The sequence below is a fragment of the Poecilia mexicana genome, unplaced genomic scaffold (assembly GCF_051168715.1).
Source record: "Poecilia mexicana isolate PSO_F unplaced genomic scaffold, ASM5116871v1 scaffold_16, whole genome shotgun sequence".
NCBI classification, from domain to species: Eukaryota; Metazoa; Chordata; class Actinopteri; order Cyprinodontiformes; family Poeciliidae; genus Poecilia; species Poecilia mexicana.
In genome coordinates this window covers 3001156-3021488 of record NW_028263385.1, presented here as the reverse complement: position 1 = coordinate 3021488, position 20333 = coordinate 3001156, and the positions used below count along the sequence as shown (strand labels likewise).

Sequence of the window (20333 nt, the reverse complement as noted above, 5' to 3'; positions counted from 1 at the left end):
ACGGTCGCTCTTTCTCTTATTACAACTTGCACTTGTTATTGAACCAGGTTGGTTTTAGTGACTCGGGCGAGTCCCAAGGGTGTTGTTTTAGTTTTGGCTAAAAGCAACCTATAAAACATTTTCCACTCTCTCCTCCCAGAATCAAACTTCATAGCTATTTTACAACCATCAAAGAACTTTAATGTGACTCATTAACTGAATGTCCACAACATCTTTTAGATTTTCTTAATGCTAATTATTTTATTAGTAAGGCAGTTTTGCAAGGGTCAGTACAGCTTAAATCAGTAGCAGAAATAATCAAATAAGTAAAATCAATAATCTAGCCTATCTTTCCCTAATGCTGACACTGTGAACTAAAAAAGAAAAACTCTGAGAGAGACGGATGGTGTTTGGCATTTTGAACCCCAGAACTGGCCTGATGATGAAAAAGGTGTTGCAGCAGCAGGAGGCTCCCAGTACAGGAAGAGTACTGAGTCAGAGCGGCAGATCTCGGGCCTCAGGGTGACTTCCTCATGCTCGTAGCGGTCCTCTCCTTCTTGTCTTGCAGCTCTGTAGCTCCTTTCTCCTCGTCTCACGATCTTTCTGGTCCTTCGAGATGTAGACGAGCTGGTCTCACATAAGGAACACACCAGTTCTTCCTCTTTGCCTTTGTTCTTTATCTTTGTCTTTATCTTCATCTTTGCCTTGGTCTTTGTCTTTGGCTTTGTCTTTGGGGTCTCGAACCCAGCTGAGAAAAGTGCGATTTGAAGCCACATGTTGCGGGGCTAACGGGTTGGTCCCCATGTGCAGAACAGTCTTCGGTTCTGTGGCTCCGGCTCTTCTTCAGCTGCAGAGTTCTTTGTCCATCTCGATCTTGGCTCGAAGCTGCCTGAAGGATCCAACCAAAGACTCCTCTTTGCACTCACCTTATAAAGGGTTAATCCACCCTTTTGGTGCATTTGCATTGGCTAGCTTTGTTGCTGTGCCTGTTTCATTGGCTGACTGCTTGGACCGATAATCTCATATCCATCACCATCTTTGGACATGACCTGATGTCTGTTCTAATGTCCCCGAGTTGCTCAACAGCTCTCTTGTGTCTAACCTTCTCTTAAGTAAGTTGAAGTTTAGCAATAAGGCGTTGGATACCTCCGCTCTCCCATCAGTTCCTCTTTCCCCCTGACCTTTCACCTACCATCTACCTCTAACACAACATCAGTGACCTTTAGTTACAGTTACACATTTCACCACATTTCAAGTTCAATGTCAAAATCACATTTATAACCTTTTAGTTTATCTGGTTTAGCATTCATTTATAATATTATAATAATCATTACTTATTAGTTACTCTTATAATCATAATGTGAGTTATTACAGACATTTCTGAAAAGAAACCAAGAATAATTCATTATTCTAATTATTTGACACCATGTTACAGTTACTTCTTTCTCCTTTAAGTACTTCCATAAGTGTAAGAGTAAGTGTAAATATTCTTATAATCAAACCAGCATCAACCACCGGTTAAACCAATATTAATTATCGGCTTAATCATAAGTTATCATTATTAATTTAAGTATTTTACTCTGGGTTTTATCCAATTACTCAAAATGTCTAGTTTTTATTCCTTAAACCTTTAGTGCTCAAAATGAGCAGTCTGAACTATTTTTAACCACTGCATGCTGGAAACTTCCTCTTTTTCCAGGAAACCTGCTTTTCCTGTTGCATAACTCTCCTTCTGCCTGACTATGATTTTTTTATGATTATATAGAAAAAAGTAGAATTAAAGCAGGACACAATAACAACACACACAACCAGATTAATTTTATTACCGTCTGACTCTACTGTTGGGTCTTGATGTCACCTGTGTAATCAGTTTTAAAGATAACTTTATTTATTGTTATTATTAAACTAAAATCTCCAGCATGGGGAAGTGGGATGAGCTCGACTTTTCTCGACACCCCCTCCTCGAGGTCGGACCTTTCACATGCTGGGAACCCAACACCCTCCTTCAGGTCTGCGTCGTCATCCCCTGGAAAGAGAAGATGGTCCTCTGGGATGTGAAGATGCAGATTCTCAAAACTCCACTGCTCTTTGACACCCCCTCCTTGGAGTTTTGATGCCTCCCCGGAAGTGACGAATGTCGAAGAGAACCCAGGTCGCTCTGATCCTCAGCTGGATGAACTGTCGGTTCTTCAGGATGTGGAATATCCTTAGGGACAGGTTGATGAGCTGACGGGCTGAGGCAGAAACCTCACAAAAAAAAAAAAAATCTGGAAGTTCAGCAGAACAAAGCAAAAAGCATAAGCAGCATGACGCTTTATCCACAATCGTAATCCTTTTCCGTCGCTGGAGGTCATCAAGGGGTACTGGAGTTGTCGGAGGCATCAGAAGTTGTTCAGGTCCTGGGAGGAAACTGTTGACCCTTCCCCTTCCAGGTGTTTAATGCTTTGTTGCAGGATTGATCTTGGTGGTTCTCTATGATGTCACTCCTTTCTCATGACTTCAGTCCCTTTTCCATTTTAATCCATCCGTTTGTGACAGGAGTTCTTCTTTAGCATAATCCAATTTCTTCAGGGCCCTCCCAGTCAAAGCCTTGAAGTTGTTCTTTGAATGGCAATCATCCTGTAATAGTGGAAAATCTAACACATGATGGCATGTTGCTTGATTCTTGCAATGTTCTGGTTCGCTTTAGCTAAGAACTGGCTTGAGCACTGACCTTGTGGACCCCTTTCCTCATTAATAGTACTGTTTTGCAGTGCAGTACTTGCTTCACAAAATTCTTTCCATTGAATTTCAGCTTGATCACCGTTGTTGCAGGCTGATCTTGAGCTTTAATCCAAACTTTCTGCCCTGTTTTCAATGACACTGCAAACCGCAACTTCCCCTTTCCCTCTCTGGGCCAAAAGGAGAAGCGCCTCCGCCCTCCTGCTTTCCGTGACGTGAACGGAGTTTCTCTGCAGGGGAAGACCTACTCTTCTACAGCTGTCACTGTTACATCATGTCCATCAGCACCAAGAGGTACTCCTGACCTCTCTTTTCTGTTATCCATGGGGTCTGCTACATCCATGCAGACTAAAGCCCTGGGTAATGTGCTCTTTGATGAACAACCCTTCCATCCGCTGCCCTGAGAGCCCTGCGTATGGACCACATACTCACAGTCTCACAGCTGCATCGGACGGTCTGAAGGGACGTCCAAAGGTCTTGTTCCACCAGCTCCTTACGGGTGGATCGCACGCCTGCATGTCCTAGGGCCCCATGCACGCTCCGCATGACCTCGTCCCCGTACTCTTCTGGGACCTCCCTTCCTCTGGGAGAACTGTCCCACTTCTCGATTCCAGCAAAGACAACCTTCCTTTGATTCACTCGAGTCCATGTCTCAAATCCCTCTCCACACAGAATCACTCTCACTGGGGCTGACTGGAACAGGGATCTAGACAGGGATCGATCTTCATCTTCTCTCCTGCTTTTCTTTGTGTTCGAGTCGCCTTTCCCCCAAAGCCTCTCTTTAGCCTTCGAGCAGGGATGGGTCCAGGCTATTGGCTACTGGCTTCTCGTCTGGATACGATCGTTTATCCTCAGTAGAAGCTCTCCCTCACCTGCATGCCATACAGTTACTGCAAGGGTTGTGACTGACAGCTGGATCAGTCACCACTAACTCTATTCCTTAAGAGCTAGACTCCAAGTGAGCTATTCAGATACTCGCCTCTCTGTTTTTACTGACTTGGTTAACGTAGGTCCTTCCTACTCATTTGAAATGGGCCCACCTCTTCTCAAGGGGCGGTGCCCCACCTCTTCTCAAGGGGCGGTGCCCCACCTCTTCTCAAGGGGCGTGGCCCCACGTTGGGCGCCACCTTGTTGTTGCACAACACCTCCCCCCCCCCTTCTCTCTCTCTACTTCCTCTTCTGAGAGGAGGGAGATGTTGCTCCCAGCTCTCCGTCTAACGGGTGAATTGAGTTTCCTAAATCTGCCGAGATTTACCCTACCCAGAACTGAAGTAAACTCTGTTTAAGCTGGGTGCGAGAAAGACTAGCCTGGTTTCTGACGACCTTCATCCAGATGTCCCACCCTTTCTCACCCTGTGAATTAGCCAGATAGAGCAGCCCAGAATCAGCTAGTTTCACAGAGCACACCTGTTAACGGTCGCTCTTTCTCTTATTACAACTTGCACTTGTTATTGAACCAGGTTGGTTTTAGTGACTCGGGCGAGTCCCAAGGGTGTTGTTTTAGTTTTGGCTAAAAGCAACCTATAAAACATTTTCCACTTTCTCCTCCCAGAATCAAACTTCATAGCTATTTTACAACCATCAAAGAACTTTAAGGTGACTCATTAACTGAATGTCCACAACATCTTTTAGATTTTCTTAATGCTAAGTATTTTTATTAGTAAGGCAGTTTTGCAAGGGTCAGTACAGCTTAAATCAGTAGCAGAAATAATCAAATAAGTAAAATCAATAATCTAGCCTATCTTTCCCTAATGCTGACACTGTGAACTAAAAAAGAAAAACTTTGAGAGAGACGGACGGAGGTTGGCATTTTGAACCCCAGAACTGGCCTGATGATGAAAAAGGTGTTGCAGCAGCAGGAGGCTCCCAGTACAGGAAGAGTACTGAGTCAGAGCGGCAGATCTTGGGCCTCAGGGTGACTTCCTCATGCTCGTAGCGGCCCTCTCCTTCTTGTCTTGCAGCTCTGTAGCTCCTTTCTCCTCGTCTCACGATCTTTCTGGTCCTTCGAGATGTAGACGAGCTGGTCTCACGGAAGGAACACACCAGTTCTTCCTCTTTGCCTTTGTTCTTTATCTTTGTCTTTATCTTCATCTTTGCCTTGGTCTTTGTCTTTGGCTTTGTCTTTGGGGTCTCGAACCCAGCTGAGAAAAGTGCGATTTGAAGCCACATGTTGCGGGGCTAACGGGTTGGTCCCCATGTGCAGAACAGTCTTCGGTTCTGTGGCCCCGGCTCTTCTTCAGCTGCAGAGTTCTTTGTCCATCTCGATCTTGGCTCGAAGCTGCCTGAAGGATCCAACCAAAGATTCCTCTTTGCACTCACCTTATAAAGGGTTAATCCACCCTTTTGGTGCATTTGCATTGGCTAGCTTTGTTGCTGTGCCTGTTTCATTGGCTGACTGCTTGGACCGATAATCTCATATCCATCACCATCTTTGGACATGACCTGATGTCTGTTCTAATGTCCCCGAGTTGCTCAACAGCCCTCTTGTGTCTAACCTTCTCTTAGGTAAGTTGAAGTTTAGCAATAAGGCGTTGGATACCTCCGCTCTCCCATCAGTTCCTCTTTCCCCCTGACCTTTCACCTACCATCTACCTCTAACACAGCATCAGTGACCTTTAGTTACAGTTACACATTTCACCACATTTCAAGTTCAATGTCAAAATCACATTTATAACCTTTTAGTTTATCTGGTTTAGCATTCATTTATAATATTATAATAATCATTACTTATTAGTTACTCTTATAATCATAATGTGAGTTATTACAGACATTTCTGAAAAGAAACCAATAATAATCCATTATTCTAATTATTTGACACCATGTTACAGTTACTTCTTTCTCCTTTAAGTACTTCCATAAGTATAAGTGTAAATATTCTTATAATCAAACCAACATCAACCACCGGTTAAACCAATATTAATTATCGGCTTAATCATAAGTTATCATTATTAATTTAAGTATTTTACTCTGGGTTTTATCCAATTACTCAAAATGTCTAGTTTTTATTCCTTAAACCTTTAGTGCTCAAAATGAGCAGTCTGAACTATTTTTAACCACTGCATGCTGGAAACTTCCTCTTTTTCCAGGAAACCTGCTTTTCCTGTTTCATAACTCTCCTTCTGCCTGACTATGATTTTTTTTATGATTATATAGAAAAAAGTAGAATTAAAGCAGGACACAATAACACACACACAACCAGATTAATTTTATTACCGTCTGACTCTACTGTTGGGTCTTGATGTCACCTGTGTAATCAGTTTTAAAGATAACTTTATTTATTGTTATTATTAAACTAAAATCTCCAGCATGGGGAAGTGGGATGAGCTCGACTTTTCTCGACAGTTCACAGCTGGTAGATGATGAACGGACCCGTCTCGTACTTCACTTCCTCTGCTGGTTGTGTTGCAGCTGCAGTGGCACCGCCCTGCTGGCAGGGGGCGACCTTCCCGGAGGCCGTGGTGTCCCCAGCGGCGGACAGCAGCGGCATCGTGCGCGTGCCGGCCGCGGCGTCGCTCCAGCGGTGCGTGGCGGCGTGCTGCGACCTCCCAGACTGCGACCTGGCCTGGCGCTTTAAGGGCCGCTGCTACGTCCTGAGCTGCCAGCAGGGGGCAGACTGCCGGCCCCAGGTCCGACCCGGCGCGGACTCAGTTCTGGCCTTCCTGCAGCGTCCGGCCCGCTCCCGGCTGCAGTCCCTGGGGAGGCCGGCGCCGTTTGACCGGACGCGGGGGCCCGGCGGCGACCTGGAGGCCCTCAGGGGCCCGGCTTTGTTCGACGGCCCCGACCCGACCTGGTCCGACCCGGCGGACCTGGAGGCGGATTGGTTCTGGGACGCATTTAACCAATCACAGGAAGCGGATCCTGGAGGGGCGGAGTCAGACAGCAACCTGACCGGAACCAGAACCGCGGGTCAGGAGGAGCGGACCAGAACCACAGAACCAGCTGGTCCAGCTGCTGCAGAGGGAACGGTGAGTGAAGACTGCTCCGTGTCAGAACCAACAGAACCAGCTCTACAGGATCTGCAGCTAGATCAAAACCAGAACAACGATGGAGTTTCTGGTGAACAGAACCTGTAGAACCTCCTGCTCCTCTTCCTCTTCTCCAGGCAGGAAGTCAGAGACCCGAGCTTCCTCCATCTGCAGCACCTGTCACTGACTCCGCCCCTACGGGTCACATGACCATGCCTGGTGATATCATCAGTACCACGGTGAGCCCAGGTAGGTGACTCTAATCTGGACCCGGGTTCTGCCCTCTGATTGGACGATACGATCAGTCATGTGACAACATTCACTTCCTGGTTTAATTTAAAATATTTTTCGCAAAGACCCAAACCTTTCCAACAGGGCCAGAACCTGTTCTTTCCTTTGATGGCTGTTGCCATGGTAACCATGGTTATTTTGTGGCTGCCTTTAAAGATGCAGAACGTGAAAATCCCTTTGAGCGGGTCAGAACCAACTGCAGAAATAATGCTTGGTGTTGGGTCGGGTTCTGGTGGTTCTGTCCGGCCTGATCTGGACCGTCTTCCAGCAGGTCATCCCATAGGGGACCTGGTGGATCCGGTGGACCTCGGCGCTGCTGTGACATCAGAACCAACCGATTCTTCTGAAGCCGGGAACAGAACTTCAGGTCTGACCCCAAGTTCTGCAAAGGGTTCTGGTCAGAAGCTTAATGCTGGAGTTGTTTTTGTTCTGACAGAACCTCTGAAGGTTCTCCAGGCTCCAACCACAGACCCGCTGATCCAGGTGACCTCTGACCTCTCCTCCTCAGCCGCTCTCCCCCCGACTGCTGCAGGTATGTCGACCTGGTTCTGGTTCCTGTTGGTCCAGTTCTGCCAGGCTCTGGTTCTGACTCTGAACTGATTACTGATTTTTATTTATTAGTTACTTTTAAGTTCCTTAAAAGTTGCTTTTCTTCTTCTGGGAAACAAACATAGGCATATGGTATTAGCATAGCTTATGTTAGCCGCTACAGCTAGGCTGTTAGCCGCCCGGTGGCTAGCAGCGGCCCTGGCTGGACCCTGCTGGCCGTCATCTCAGGCCTCTGCAGCCCAGTTCTGATCGTTTCAGCTGGTTCTTTCTCTGAGGTTCTGTCTGTCCTCCGGCCCCAGCAGAACCCCAGGGGCCGAACCGAGCCCCACTGGCCGCTGTGGGTCCGGACCTCCGTCTGGTTCTCCCTCTGAGTGCCAGCCTGTTGCTCAACGGCAGCGGCAGCACCGACGACCGCGGCGTTAGCAGCTACAGCTGGGAGGTGGTGAGGTGAGCAGCTCTGCAGACCGGGACCGGAACCGGCAGCTCGGTACCTGACGGACTCTCTGCCACCTGTGTCTGCAGCGGTCCTCCTGGTTTGCGGCTGCAGGATGCCGACAGGGCGGTTGCCATGGCGACGGGCCTAAGAGTGGGGCGCTACGCGTTCAAGCTGACTGTGTCGGACCAGCAGGGGGCGACAGACAGCGCCCTTCTGTCGGTGCGGGTCCAGGAAGGTGAGTTCTGCTGTAAGTTCTGGTTCTGCTTCTGATTGGTACTACCTGTCTCCTTCCCCCTGCAGCCCGCAGTCTTCCTCCAGTGGCGCACGCCAGCGGCAGCCATGTTCTGGTTCTGCCCAACAGCTCCGTGGTTCTGGAGGGGTCAGTTACTGATGGAGACCAGACGGAGGTCCAGTATCGGTGGACCAGGGACAGCCAGAGTCCAGCAGCTGGGGTACCGCCCATTCTGAATGGTTTAGGCCCAAATGGCCCGCTCAGGTAACCTCTCGGTTCTGTGCAGGAGGTCCTGTTCGGCTCGGAGACCCGGCGAGTCCTGTACCTGTCAGACCTAGTGGAGGGAACCTACCTGTTCCAGCTGAGGGTGACGGATGCTCAGGGCCGGGTCAGCACCGCCACTGCCACCGTGGAAGTCCGGCCAGGTAGGCTGCCGCACAGCGCAGGTTCTGCTGAGGTTCTGAGGGTAAACGGACCTCTGTGTTGGTTTGTGCAGAACCAGGCGGCGGCCAGCAGGTGGAGCTGGAGATGCTGGTGGCAGTGTCTCAGGTAAGCGTGGCTCAGAGGGACACACTGGTCCGGCAGCTCGCCGCACTGATCCACGTCCTGGACCGGGACATTCGGGTCCGGGCACTGCAGGGACGGACCCAACTCAGGTATCAGAACCCGGACTGGGACAGGCCCAAATAGACGCTGCTCACTGTACCTGTACCTGCTGGCTGCTAGTTGGATCAGAACTCTGCTCTGCTGTTCTGTTTCAGCACGGTTTTGCAGTTCTGGGTCCAGGGCCCAACCGGACCCGTCCCGGCCTCCAGCCTGGTGGTTCTGCTCAGGAAGCAGCTGCTCCGAGACAAGAGTGACTTCCTGCTATTCAAGGTGCTGAGAGTCGACACTGTGGGTAAGTTCTGGTCCCGACCGGTCCGGGTTCATGTTTTAGAGTGGAACCATCTAGAACCGTCGGGGAACATGTGTCTGCTGGGGATGTTTGGATGGCTCCCCTGGCTGGGTCACTCTGATTGGCTCTTAGCTTTACTTCCTGTTTGTCTGTGGTCAGCCCGTCCCTGGCTGCCACCTAGTGGAGGGGTCTGAGTGCCCCAGCGTCAGCTGTGCCATCAGGGGCCTCATGCTCCTCGTAGGGTCACCAGATAAAGTTCAGCCTAAAGATGAATAGACCAATGGAACCAGTGTTCCTTGGCCCGGACCTGGTGCCTTGGCTTTAACCCACAGCCTGAAAAGCAGACATGGGTACCCCTTTCCACAACACCGTGACTATTCACCTGAACTCTGAATAGTTAAGATTCAGAGTTCCTTAAGGCTTGGGATGACCGGAGTGGCGGTCTCTTATTCAAAAGGGGAACGGTAGAGTCACACTATTAAGCCTCCCTGGCAAGGTCTATTTAGGGTCCTGGAGAGGAGGGTCTGTCGGATCGTCAAATCTCGGATTCAGGAAGAGCAGTGTGGTTCTGGTTGTGGAACACTGGATCAGCTCTACACCCTCAGCAGGGTCCTGGAGGGTTCTGGGAGTTCTGCGAGTTCGCCCAACCGGTCTACATGTGTTTTGTGGACTTGGAGAAGGCGTTGAACCGTGTCCCTCAGGGAGTCCTGTGGGGGGCGCTCTGGGAGTATGAGGTACCTTTGATACGGGCTGTCAGGTCCCTATATGACCGGTGCCAAGGTCTGGTCCGCATTGCTGGCGTTAAGTTGGGATCGTTTCCAGGGAGAGTTGGACTCCGCCAGGGCTGCCCTCGGAGGAGTTTAAGTATCTGGGGATCTTGTTCACCAATGAGGGAAGAAGGGAGCGGGAGATCGACAGGCGGATTGGTGCAGCGTCTGCAGTGAAGCGGGCGCCGTACCGGTCCGTCGTGGTGAACAGAGAGCTGAGCCAAAAAGTGAAGCTCTCGATTTACCGGTCGATCTTCGTTCCCACCCTCATCCATAGTCATGAGCTTTTGGGTCATGACCTAAAGAACGAGATCCCGGATACAAGCGGCTGAAATGGGTTTCCTCCTCAGGGTGGCTGGACTCTCCCTTAGAGAGAGAAGCTCGGTCATCCAGGAGGGACTCAGAGTAGAGCCGCTGCTCCTCCACGTCGAGAGGAGCCAGTTGAGGCTCGGCCATCTGGTCAGGATGCCTCCTGGATGCCTCCCTGGTGAGGAGTTCAGGTCCCACCAGGAGGAGGGGAGACCCAGGACACGCTGAGGGACGATGTCTCTCTGCTGGCCTGCTGTTTCCCCTGGAGACTCCTGCTTAGGCAGCTGACCTTATGAACCGACCCCGGATAAGAAGGAAATGGATGTTTGTTTTCTCTTTGTTTATGTTCTGGTGTCATTTGTTTCGTTAGCGTGCGAGCTGAGCTGTTCAGGGCGGGGCCAGTGTGATCCAATCACCAAACAGTGTTCCTGTGACCCGTTCTGGACAGAGAACCTGATCCGGCTCTACCTCGGGGACGGAGAGAGTAACTGTGGTAACATTTTTATCCTCATTCCTGAGCCGGTGGCTCTAAAGATGTTCCCTGTGGTCGGCCTCTGACCCGGCTCTGCTCGTCCCCTCAGAGTGGAGGGTTCTGTTCGTGATCCTGAGCAGCTTCCTGACGATGGTCCTCATCCTGTCGCTCAGCTGGACCTTCGTCTGCTGCAGCCGGAGGTGAGATTGGACCACTGGGTCAGGATCCCACCCGGAATCCGCCGGGTCCGATTCGGTGTTCTGTGTGTCTGCAGGAGGAAGCAGAGCAAGGGCAGGAAGAAGACCAGGTACACCATCCTGGACGACATGGACGAGCAGGAGCGGCTGGAGCTCCGGCCCAGATTCAGTGAGTTTGTCCACCGGCTCTGCAGGTTCTGGACCGGACCGGACCGGACTGCCCTGCCCTTCAGGAAACCCCAGAGTGACAAGGATTCACTCTTTTCCTAATTTCTGATTGAAATTTTACTGGAATTAGCAGCAAAACTTTTCAATAAAGCAACAAAAACAGCAGAGAATTTCTAAGCATGAAAATCTCACAACGATCTGATCCGACATCCATTCAAGAGGTGCAGAAGTACGACTAACGGGTTATTCTGGGATTAATACGGGTTTAATTCTGGTTTAATCTGGGATTAATCTGGGGGTGAACCTTCTGCAAAGCAATTTAAAAAGTAAAAATGGTTTGTGTCTCATCCAGATGTGGATGAAAGATAATCCCAGCCTTTCTGGGGAGGGAACCGGTCCGGTCAGAACCTTTTCCAGTACAGACGACGGTTCTGTTGGATGGATCCGAACGTTCCCGCTCAGTAACTCCCCCCTGTCCTGCACAGGTCTGAAGCACCGCAGCACGGAGCACAACTCCAGCCTCATGATGTCCGAGTCAGAGCTGGACAGCGACCAGGACTCCGTCTTCAGCCGGCCGGTCCGCAACCGGAACCGGGTCAGCTCCCAGGCCGCGCGCAATGGGAACGCCTTCGGGTGAAGACAGGAAGTCTGGACGGCGCCTCCTGGTGGCAGCACATGTTCGGTTCACAGGTTTCATTTGTTCTTCCCAGAGAAACATTCATGAAGCAAAGACTTGGCCTCCAGGGGGCAGCACCAAGACATGAGTTCAGGTTCTGTTCATCTGGGCCTGTTGGACTGTTCCTTTAGTGTCACTGCTCATTTTGAACCATCAGAACCAGAACCGAACCCAGCTGGGACTATTTAGCATCCTGGTGAACCCAAACGTCTCAGCAGAACCAGCTCCATGTCGCTTCATATCTCGTGATTTAACTGAACCAGACATTAATTTTCTCTGATGGTCAAAGTTTCAGGAGAAGCCGAACAAATAAAACATGAATTCATCCGTCAGTTTATTTCAGATCAAACACAAACATACAAAAATCTAAACAGCAAAGTTTTCCAGAATAATCCAAGACACTTTGTAACTAACTGAACATCTAGCATCCAACAAACCCACAGATCTCCATCTGCAGCAGAACCGACCCGGTTCCAGCAGGAAACCCAGATTCTGGATTCATCCAAAATCCATCAGATTAAAGTCAACATGAAACTCCAACTTCAGTTGGGTTTTTTCTGCACTTTGTTGCCTGAATGCAATAGGCAAGGGGCTCTGTAAGTTTGGGTCCAATCAAACAGCTTCTAGGAAGTGATGTGTAAAAGTGGGCGGAGCTTAGCCTTTCCAAAATAATTGAGGGAAAAACAAAAAATCACTTTCGGGTCAGAAATTACAAAACCATGTTTAACATGCTCAGTCTGAGGAAATGGGGTCATTAAACCTAATGGCTGTAATACCTTCCCTGACCACCAGATGGCAGTGTTCATTACACACGGAACCTTTAATTAGTGGAACCAGGCAGCGGATCAGACAGGAAAGTTGAACAATTTAAGACATGAAAATGTTACTTATATAGAAAAAACCAGCAGTAATAAAAAACTATTTTCAATCTTGGTGCTTTTAATGTTTCTGTACATTTATTTAATTATTAATCCTGGTATTTAGTTCATTATTTTAAATTTTTTTAGATTTGTCTTATTTTTACTATACATTTGATCCTGAATGTTGAGATTTTAAAATGTAAAGTACATTAGAAATCTAATTGACTATAATTATTAATGATGGCAGCAGACATGCTGGAGGGTTGGGAAGCTTCCTGAGTCATGTTGATCAGCAGCTCTCACTCCTTCCTGTCTATGGTGCCGGTACCAGCTCCGGCCCGGTTCAGGGTTTCAGGCCTCCGAAGCACATGTACTTGACCTCCAGGTACTCGTCGATGCCGTACTTGGATCCCTCCCGGCCCAGGCCGGACTGCTTGACCCCACCGAAAGCGGCCTCGGCGGCGGACAGGAGCCCCTCGTTGACCCCCACCATGCCCACCTCCAGCGCCTCGGCCACCCGCCAGATCTGGCCCACGTCCTGCGAGTAGAAGTATCCTGGAAGCAGAGACAGCGCAGAACTGGATCAGAACCAGGAGGGAGGCGTCACAGACGATCTTTGTGGGTTTGATTCTTGTGGATTCCGATCCAAAGCAACGGCTTTCAGCCTGAGGAGAATCTGAGGTTCAAACTGACATCACAAGATCTTGAGACTGAGTGGTGGGAACCTAAGCTAACACATTAATAGAGGAGCTAATGTTGCATTTAGAAATCCCTAAATTAATACATTTTTCAAAATCAATCATGAAGGGCTAATTTACTGGGCTGTTAAGTAAACTTTCAGTTGAAGAAAGTTCAGGGATATTGCGTTTTAGCGTTAGCTTCACCCTAAATACCATGTTGGCATAGCGCTTTAGCGTTAGCTTCACCCTAAATACCATGTTGGCATAGCGCTTTAGCGTTAGCTTCACCCTAAATACCATGTTGGCATAGCTCTTTAGCGTTAGCTTCACCCTAAATACCATGTTGGCATAGCGCTTTAGCGTTAGCTTCACCCTAAATACCATGTTGGCATAGCTCTTTAGCATTAGCTTCACCCTAAATACCATGTTGGCATAGCACTTTAGCGTTAGCTTCACCCTAAATACCATGTTGGCATAGCTCTTTAGCGTTAGCTTCACCCTAAATACCATGTTGGCATAGCTCTTTAGTGTTAGCTTCACCCTAAATACCATGTTGGCATAGCGCTTTAGCGTTAGCTTCACCCTAAATACCATGTTGGCATAGCTCTTTAGCGTTAGCTTCACCCTAAATACCATGTTGGCATAGCGCTTTAGCGTTAGCTTCACCCTAAATACCATGTTGGCATAGCTCTTTAGCGTTAGCTTCACCCTAAATACCATGTTGGCATAGCGCTTTAGCGTTAGCTTCACCCTAAATACCATGTTGGCATAGCACTTTAGCGTTAGCTTCACCCTAAATATCATGTTGGCATAGCGCTTTAGCGTTAGCTTCACCCTAAATACCATGTTGGCATAGCGCTTTAGCGCTAGCTTCACCCTAAATACCATGTTGGCATGCAAGTGTGGAGTTAGACATAATACATATAATCAGTGCTTTAGAGTTAGCAGTGCTAACTTTTGAGCTAGCGGTGCTAGCATGTCCCTCCTTATTTTGTTGTTTTTTTCTTCTTCTGCAGGCAGTCGTGTTAAATATGAGTTTCCACTTTCCTCTAACTGGACTGACTGGTACCACCTGAGTTCAGCAGGTAAAGTGTCTCGAAGACACTTTAACTCGGCGGTGGGCAATCCTGGTCCTGGAGGTCCGAGTCCTGCAGCTCTTAACGTCTCCCTGGTCCAACACACCTGAATCCAGCAGCTGAATCTCCTCCTCAGTGCATCAGGTTCTGCTAACGACCTCATTATTTGACTCAGGTGTGTTGAAGATGAGACATCTAAAAGTTGCAGGAGGCCCTCCAGGCCTGGACCTGCCCCCCCCCCCTGCTTTAACTGCACCGGTTTCTCTACTGGTTTCACGGTGGTTGTACTGGGACTGAGCTCAGGTTCTGCAGAGCCTGAGGGGAACCGGACCTTCTCACCTGCCAGCCCGACGTTGGCAGCGTTGGCCACAGCAAGAGCTTCTTCTTCTGTCTCGAACCTGGAAACGAGGAAAACAGCTGCTGATTGGTTCGGACCTGGACGGCCCGCCCCCAGAGCAGAACCCCCCACTCCAACCTGATGACCGGAACCAGCGGTCCGAACGTCTCCTCCTGCGTACACAGCATGTCAGTGGTGACGCCCGCCAGCAGGGTTGGCTCCATGAACGACCCGTCCAGACGCTTCCCGCCTCGCAGAACCCGGGCGCCACGAGACACGGCGTCCTCTATCTGATGGACCACCTGGGGCAGAGACGCCGTCCCATCAGAATCTCATCAGAACCCCATGAGAACCTCATCAGAACCTCATCCAACCAGCCGAAGAACCATCCGACCCCCAACAGATCCAGAACCGTCTGATCCGGAACCATTGGACTAGGCCCGGGCAGTAAATCAATAATATAATATGAACATGTGATCAATATCAGTTTCACTGAACTCTGATCAGAACTGCAAAGTTGGGCTGGGGGATATGAGGAAAATCTAATATCCTGATATATTTTTGCTATATCATGATATTCAATATATATCACAATATTCTTAACTGAGCTCCAATGTTATTTTAAACTATAGACTCCTTGCAGCTTGATGTCATCCAGGCCAGCTCCTGCCTATTTCCCTGCTACTTACCTGTAAGCTCATATTAAAAGGGATGCAGTGTTTTACTATGAACTGTCTACACTATGACTTGATAACAAGATGAGAAATAAGTTTAAACTGAGAACAAAATAGAGAGGACGAAGGAAGTAGGTCAGTTATGCTTCATTTGACAAACAACATAGATGTTCTGTGGAATAAGGTGTGTTTTGGTTTAGTTTAGAAATAAAAAGGCGACCTACACACAAACTGACAGATCATCAGTGAAGCAGGTGTTTAAATTAGCTAATCTACCACCGCTGTGTTAAGCGTGGCTAATAGCAGCGGTGGCTAATCTACCACCGCTTTGTTAGCGTGGCTAATAGCAGCGGTGGCTAATCTACCACCGCTTTGTTAGCGTGGCTAATAGCAGCGGTGGCTAATCTACCACAGTGATCACTTATTAATAATCGCAAAATACACATCAAGCCTATAAACCGAAAACTGTAACGAACTGAATGTTCTGCTCTATGTGGGGTAATGTTTGAGAGTTTTTGGTGCTGAATTGTTGTCAGTTGCTGTGGCAACGAGTCTGCGTGTATCGTAAATTCAACAGAGAGCGAGAAGTTTTGAGTTATTTTTCCCATTGCATATCACTAAACGAATCCTACCTATGTCTCCAGGTTTCACTTTAACGAAGTGAAACCGTTCATAACATGTAAAATAATAGTCTAATTAGGGGGGAAAGTAACTTTGTGGTTCAGCCTTTTGTCGCAATAGTTTTGCAAATTACCTCATTTTGTTCGACATCCTCCATATTTAGCAGAGTTAATTTTATTTATTTTATTTTTCTTTATGAACTTTCTCAAAACTAATTTTCTTTGAATTGACATGTCTGTTATATATTATTTCTGTTTTATTTTGCTTTCATTTTTGGTTCCTAGCGTGTAAAAAGCCATCCTCATCTATGAATATTTGTTTTCCTTTGTTTTTTAATTGTATTTTATTTTGGCGGGGAAACTTTTATTTTCTTACTTCCTGTTTTTGCGTGATATCCTGTGTGTTCCCGCTGCTCTCCTCAGTTCGCGCCAAGCTGCGCTGGGGAGAGGTCAGTGTCCAGAGTTGTCTTTCATTTGTGTATTAAATATTGAAAATGTTCTAAAAAATATGTTGTAAACTCACATGTTATATATATTGTTGTTTAACCGTTCATATTTAGCGCAGCACTATGTGGGCATTTGTCTCCCACATTGGTGACACCATCAAGTTTCTGTATCAATGTGGTTATTTATTTTATTTATCTTTTTCTTTTGGTTGGTTAGGGTGTTTGTGGAGAGTCCGGAGCCCAGGAGCTGCTGTGTTTAAAATGTTCTTGTTTTGAACAGGAATAAAATTATCCTGAATCCTGATTCCAGTGTGGTTCTGACTTCCTGTTACCAACTGCTACACATATAAAATCCAAGTTATTGATCCAGCGCTGATTCTGTTCGGAACTAGACGAGTTCATCTGACTCCTCTTCAGACTAGTGATGCATTCATAGGGTGTCGGATAAACCATACTCGCAGTGAATTTGACCGCGAAAGTTTATTATTTGAACAACAATTTATACTCGGTAGTTGCGATATAGCCATTTTAACAATCGTAAATTGAAAATATCCCGGTACATCGAGTATACTCGCCCAGCCCTACTGCGAAGCATTCTGGCCGATGTAGGCAGAGGAAAGGCTCTAGCCACTCAAACTCAAGGCTAGCTAAGCTAGCTGGGCAGCCATAACAAACCCGCTCACTTTTGGTTGCCTAGCAACCACCTGTTGAAGGAGCGCAGCAGCAGTTTTAGGCTAAAATACAAACAGGAACAGGATTTCAGATACTTCAAGCAAAAAGCTAATCAATAATTATCGATAGATTGATCCGAAACCATTAAATCGTGATCCAGACCTAAACTGGATCCAGAACCATCCAGTGTTTTCTGGAAAAGGTTCTGGTCCAGAAACCAGAGTTTTTCCCAGAATGCACCCTGATTGATTCAGTAAAGGCCCAGTGAGAGGCAGAGCAGGCGGTTCTGGTTCTGGAAGTGTTCTGGGTCGTTGGCTTTGGGTCCAACCTTCTCCACTGCTCTGGCGTTGATGAGCGGTCCCTGCGTGGTGGCCGGTTCCGACCCATGGCCTACACGCAGCTCGGCGTCCATGGCGTGGCCAAGCCCGTCCAGGAAGCGCTCGTAGATCCCGCTCTGGACCAGGAAGCGGTTGGAGCACACGCAGGTCTGCAGGGCGGTCAGGAGCGGTCAGCCAGACGCTGCGTCACACCAGCACAGCCCCGCCCTCCCGCCTCACCTGTCCCGAGTTCCTGAACTTGGAGGCCATGGCTCCACCCACCGCACGCTCCACATTGGCGCTGTCGAACACTATGAAGGGGGCGTGACCTCCCAGCTCCATGGAAACCCTCTTCACTGAGTCGGCGGCCATTTTCAGCAACACCTGAAGGAGAGAGAAGACCGGCTGAGGTTCTCAGCCGGTCTGGTCCAATCCGGTGGAGTCCGGTCTCACCTTCCCGGTTGCCGTGGATCCGGTGAAGGAGATCTTGGCCACCAGTGGGTCGGAGCACAGAACCCGGCCCACGGCGGTCATCTTCTCCCTGGAGCAGGGAACCACGTTAACCACACCCGGCGGGACGCCTGCCTGCTGCGCCAGCTGCAGGAGACAGGAGGCAGGATGAACACCAGGACCGGACCAGACCGGGACCGGAGCCGGAGATGGAGGCTGACCTCGGCCAGAGCCAGGGCGGACAGCGGCGTGTCCTCGGCCGGCTTCACCACCACGGTGCAGCCGGCGGCCAGAGCGGCGCCAACCTTCCTGGTAATCATGGCGCTGGGGAAGTTCCACTGAGCAGGAGAAGAAGAAGGTTCTGAGCCTCTGGACTCCCGCATCACAAATATTTCAGGTTCTCTCCTGCATGTGGCGCTGACTTCCTGTTTGGTGCGTGTGCTCACCGGTGTGATGATGGTGGCGACCCCTACTGGCTGCTTGAGGAGCAGCAGCCTGCGGTCCGCGGCCGGAGACGGAACGATGTCGCCGTAAACTCTGCGAGCTTCCTCTGAAAACCACTGCAGGAAGGAGGCCGAGTACGAGACCTCACCCAGGGCTTCCGGCAGAGGTTTACCCTGAAACACACAGAGAGAAACAGAAACACAGAAATTAAATAATTCTAAAAACACAAACAATTTTTTGATCACTACGGTTTTTGCTTTGACGCTACGCAGCAACACAAACCTCCAGCAACTTTCACCGGAATGGGGAGAATCAATTATGAACCTGATAATCAAAATTTACTCACAGACTCAAAGGTGATGAGCCTGGCCAGGTGTCCCTGGTGCAGCAGCAGCAGGTCGGACCACTTCCTCAGCAGGACGCTCCTCTCCTGCAGGGCAGCACCGCACCGTTAGTCTGAAGCTCAACATTAACATCCTAACAAACATTTAGTTAGGAGATAAATTGGTCAATTTAATATTTAGCTTATAAACTAAATATTTAGGTAGCATACTGAATAATTAGCTTCAAACTAAATATGTAGCTTGAAACTGTGACATTTACATTCATGTTTCACATCATACGTCGGAGCAACAGGTTGAGCTAAAATTTAGCATGAAAACATGCTTTTGGTCCATGATGTGAGAGCCGAACCACAAAGTGTTCACCATTAAGCCACGGACCGGACCCACACGGGGTTTCGTGTCGGTATTCGGTCAATCTGCTGCATTTAATCTTAAATGTGTCATTTTTTTAAACGGAGTCCCGAAGAGCAGCCGCCTACCTTGGCTGTGGTGTGCTTCCAGGACTGAAACGCCTCGTAGGCGGCCTCCACCGCCTGCTTGGCCTCTGCGGGCCCGCAGTCCGACACCTGGGTCAGCTCCTGTCCGGTGGCCGGGTCCAGAACCGGGAACACCGAGGCTGCAGAGACCCAGCGGCCGCCCAGGTATCCCTGAGTCCGGAGCAGCGCGGCAGGGACGTCCAAGCTGTAATATCTGCGGAGGGAGGCCTGGAGGACGGGGGACACCTGCCGGAGGAGCCGGCGGCTCCTCAGCGCTCTGACGGCGGACATAGCAGGGAGGAGGATGCCGGTAGAGGAGCAGCTGGGACTCCTGGGCGCTGCACAGAGAGGCTGAACCTTCTGCTTCCGGTCTCAGGAAGAAACTACAAATCCCATGTATGCTGGAATCCTCTGCCAAAGAGCCAGACAGAACCCGAAGATGATTTCATCCAGATGGTGGCGCTAGTGAGCTGCTTTAGCGTGCAGTGACGAGCGCTGCCACAGAGATAAACCACTTCATCCCTTGACTTCAGCAGTTTAAACCTGGGTACCCAAAGTGCGGCTCTCGGGCCATTGGCGGACCTTGGAATAAATTCTGAGGCCATGACTGCAGTTTAAGAATGGTGCAAATTTCAGCCTGAAGCAAAGGGAGCTGATGATGAGATATTCCTAAACGGAAAGTGTTCAGTCACACAAAAATATATTTTTATAAGTCATGTTCTTTACGTTGATTTTGATATCATTGAAGTCGGGTCACAAATGTTCAGCAATGTTTTACTCAGCAGACTTGGTCAAACTTTAATTAAAGACAGGATTTTATAAGAACATTCTTATTTTTGCTGCTTAGTTTAAACTAAAATGTTTTCTAAATACCAAGCAGGGAGACCCCTGGTCACCCTGCTCTTTATTATAGCACTCGAACCGTTAGCCCAAGGCATTAGACAAAATGAAACAATAAAAGGTATAACAATGGGCGGACTAGACAACAAAATGTTGATTTTTGCAGACGATGTACTGCTTCTACTGTCGAACCCTGAAGAATCTCTACCTCCTTTACTTGATTTGATCAATAATTACTCTGAATTATCCGGATACAAGATCAACTGGTCTAAATGTGAAGTAATGCCTCTATCAAAGTTTTGTTATAAAAGCCACATACAAAAGTGGAATTTTCAGTGGGTACCAAAAAAACTTAAGTACCTCGGCGTACTGCTGAACCCAGGCCTAGAAAATATTATTCTAGATAACTTTGAACCGGTCATAAATAAGATAAACTTGCT

At 48.6% G+C, this 20333-nt stretch overlaps 2 protein-coding genes and 1 long non-coding RNA gene across 3 annotated transcripts; 1 reads left to right on the top strand and 2 right to left on the bottom strand.

Moving 5' to 3' along the window:
- Positions 1–213: 213 nt before the first annotated feature.
- Positions 214–6049, bottom strand: LOC148154927 (uncharacterized). The gene is made up of 2 exons (XR_015765704.1): positions 3816–6049; positions 214–3765 (listed from the first exon to the last, which is right to left on the bottom strand). It is a non-coding gene; the product is annotated as an uncharacterized LOC148154927 (long non-coding RNA).
- On the top strand, positions 6049–12197 carry kiaa0319 (KIAA0319 ortholog). The gene is made up of 13 exons (XM_088014190.1): positions 6049–6665; positions 6803–6914; positions 7393–7488; positions 7781–7952; positions 8028–8176; positions 8242–8393; positions 8460–8598; positions 8670–8829; positions 8935–9071; positions 10515–10637; positions 10726–10816; positions 10891–10982; positions 11467–12197. Exons 1-13 carry the CDS (start codon positions 6057–6059, stop codon positions 11616–11618), a joined length of 2184 nt encoding a protein of 727 aa, XP_087870316.1. The 5' UTR covers positions 6049–6056; the 3' UTR covers positions 11619–12197.
- aldh5a1 (aldehyde dehydrogenase 5 family, member A1 (succinate-semialdehyde dehydrogenase)) lies at positions 11979–19459 on the bottom strand. Its single transcript, XM_014973122.2, has 10 exons — positions 19057–19459; positions 18580–18663; positions 18236–18406; positions 18011–18127; positions 17793–17936; positions 17580–17723; positions 17351–17509; positions 14749–14912; positions 14613–14671; positions 11979–13072 (listed from the first exon to the last, which is right to left on the bottom strand). Exons 1-10 carry the CDS (start codon positions 19342–19344, stop codon positions 12861–12863), a joined length of 1542 nt encoding a protein of 513 aa, XP_014828608.2. The 5' UTR covers positions 19345–19459; the 3' UTR covers positions 11979–12860.
- Positions 19460–20333: the final 874 nt, after the last annotated feature.

Bases quoted from the DNA above. Each gene is read 5' to 3' on its own strand.
- kiaa0319 (XM_088014190.1), top strand. From the start codon at position 6,057: ATGATGAACGGACCCGTCTCGTACTTCACTTCCTCTGCTGGTTGTGTT. The intron at 8,830-8,934 runs GTATCAGAACCC...GTTCTGTTTCAG, and splicing joins CAGGGACGGACCCAACTCAG to CACGGTTTTGCAGTTCTGGG. The intron at 10,983-11,466 runs GTGAGTTTGTCC...TGTCCTGCACAG, and splicing joins GGAGCTCCGGCCCAGATTCA to GTCTGAAGCACCGCAGCACG.
- aldh5a1 (XM_014973122.2), bottom strand. From the start codon at position 19,344: ATGTCCGCCGTCAGAGCGCTGAGGAGCCGCCGGCTCCTCCGGCAGGTG. The intron at 17,724-17,792 runs GTGAGACCGGAC...TCTCTCCTTCAG, and splicing joins GATCCACGGCAACCGGGAAG to GTGTTGCTGAAAATGGCCGC. The intron at 13,073-14,612 runs GTGAGAAGGTCC...CTCTGCTTCCAG, and splicing joins TGCCAACGTCGGGCTGGCAG to GATACTTCTACTCGCAGGAC.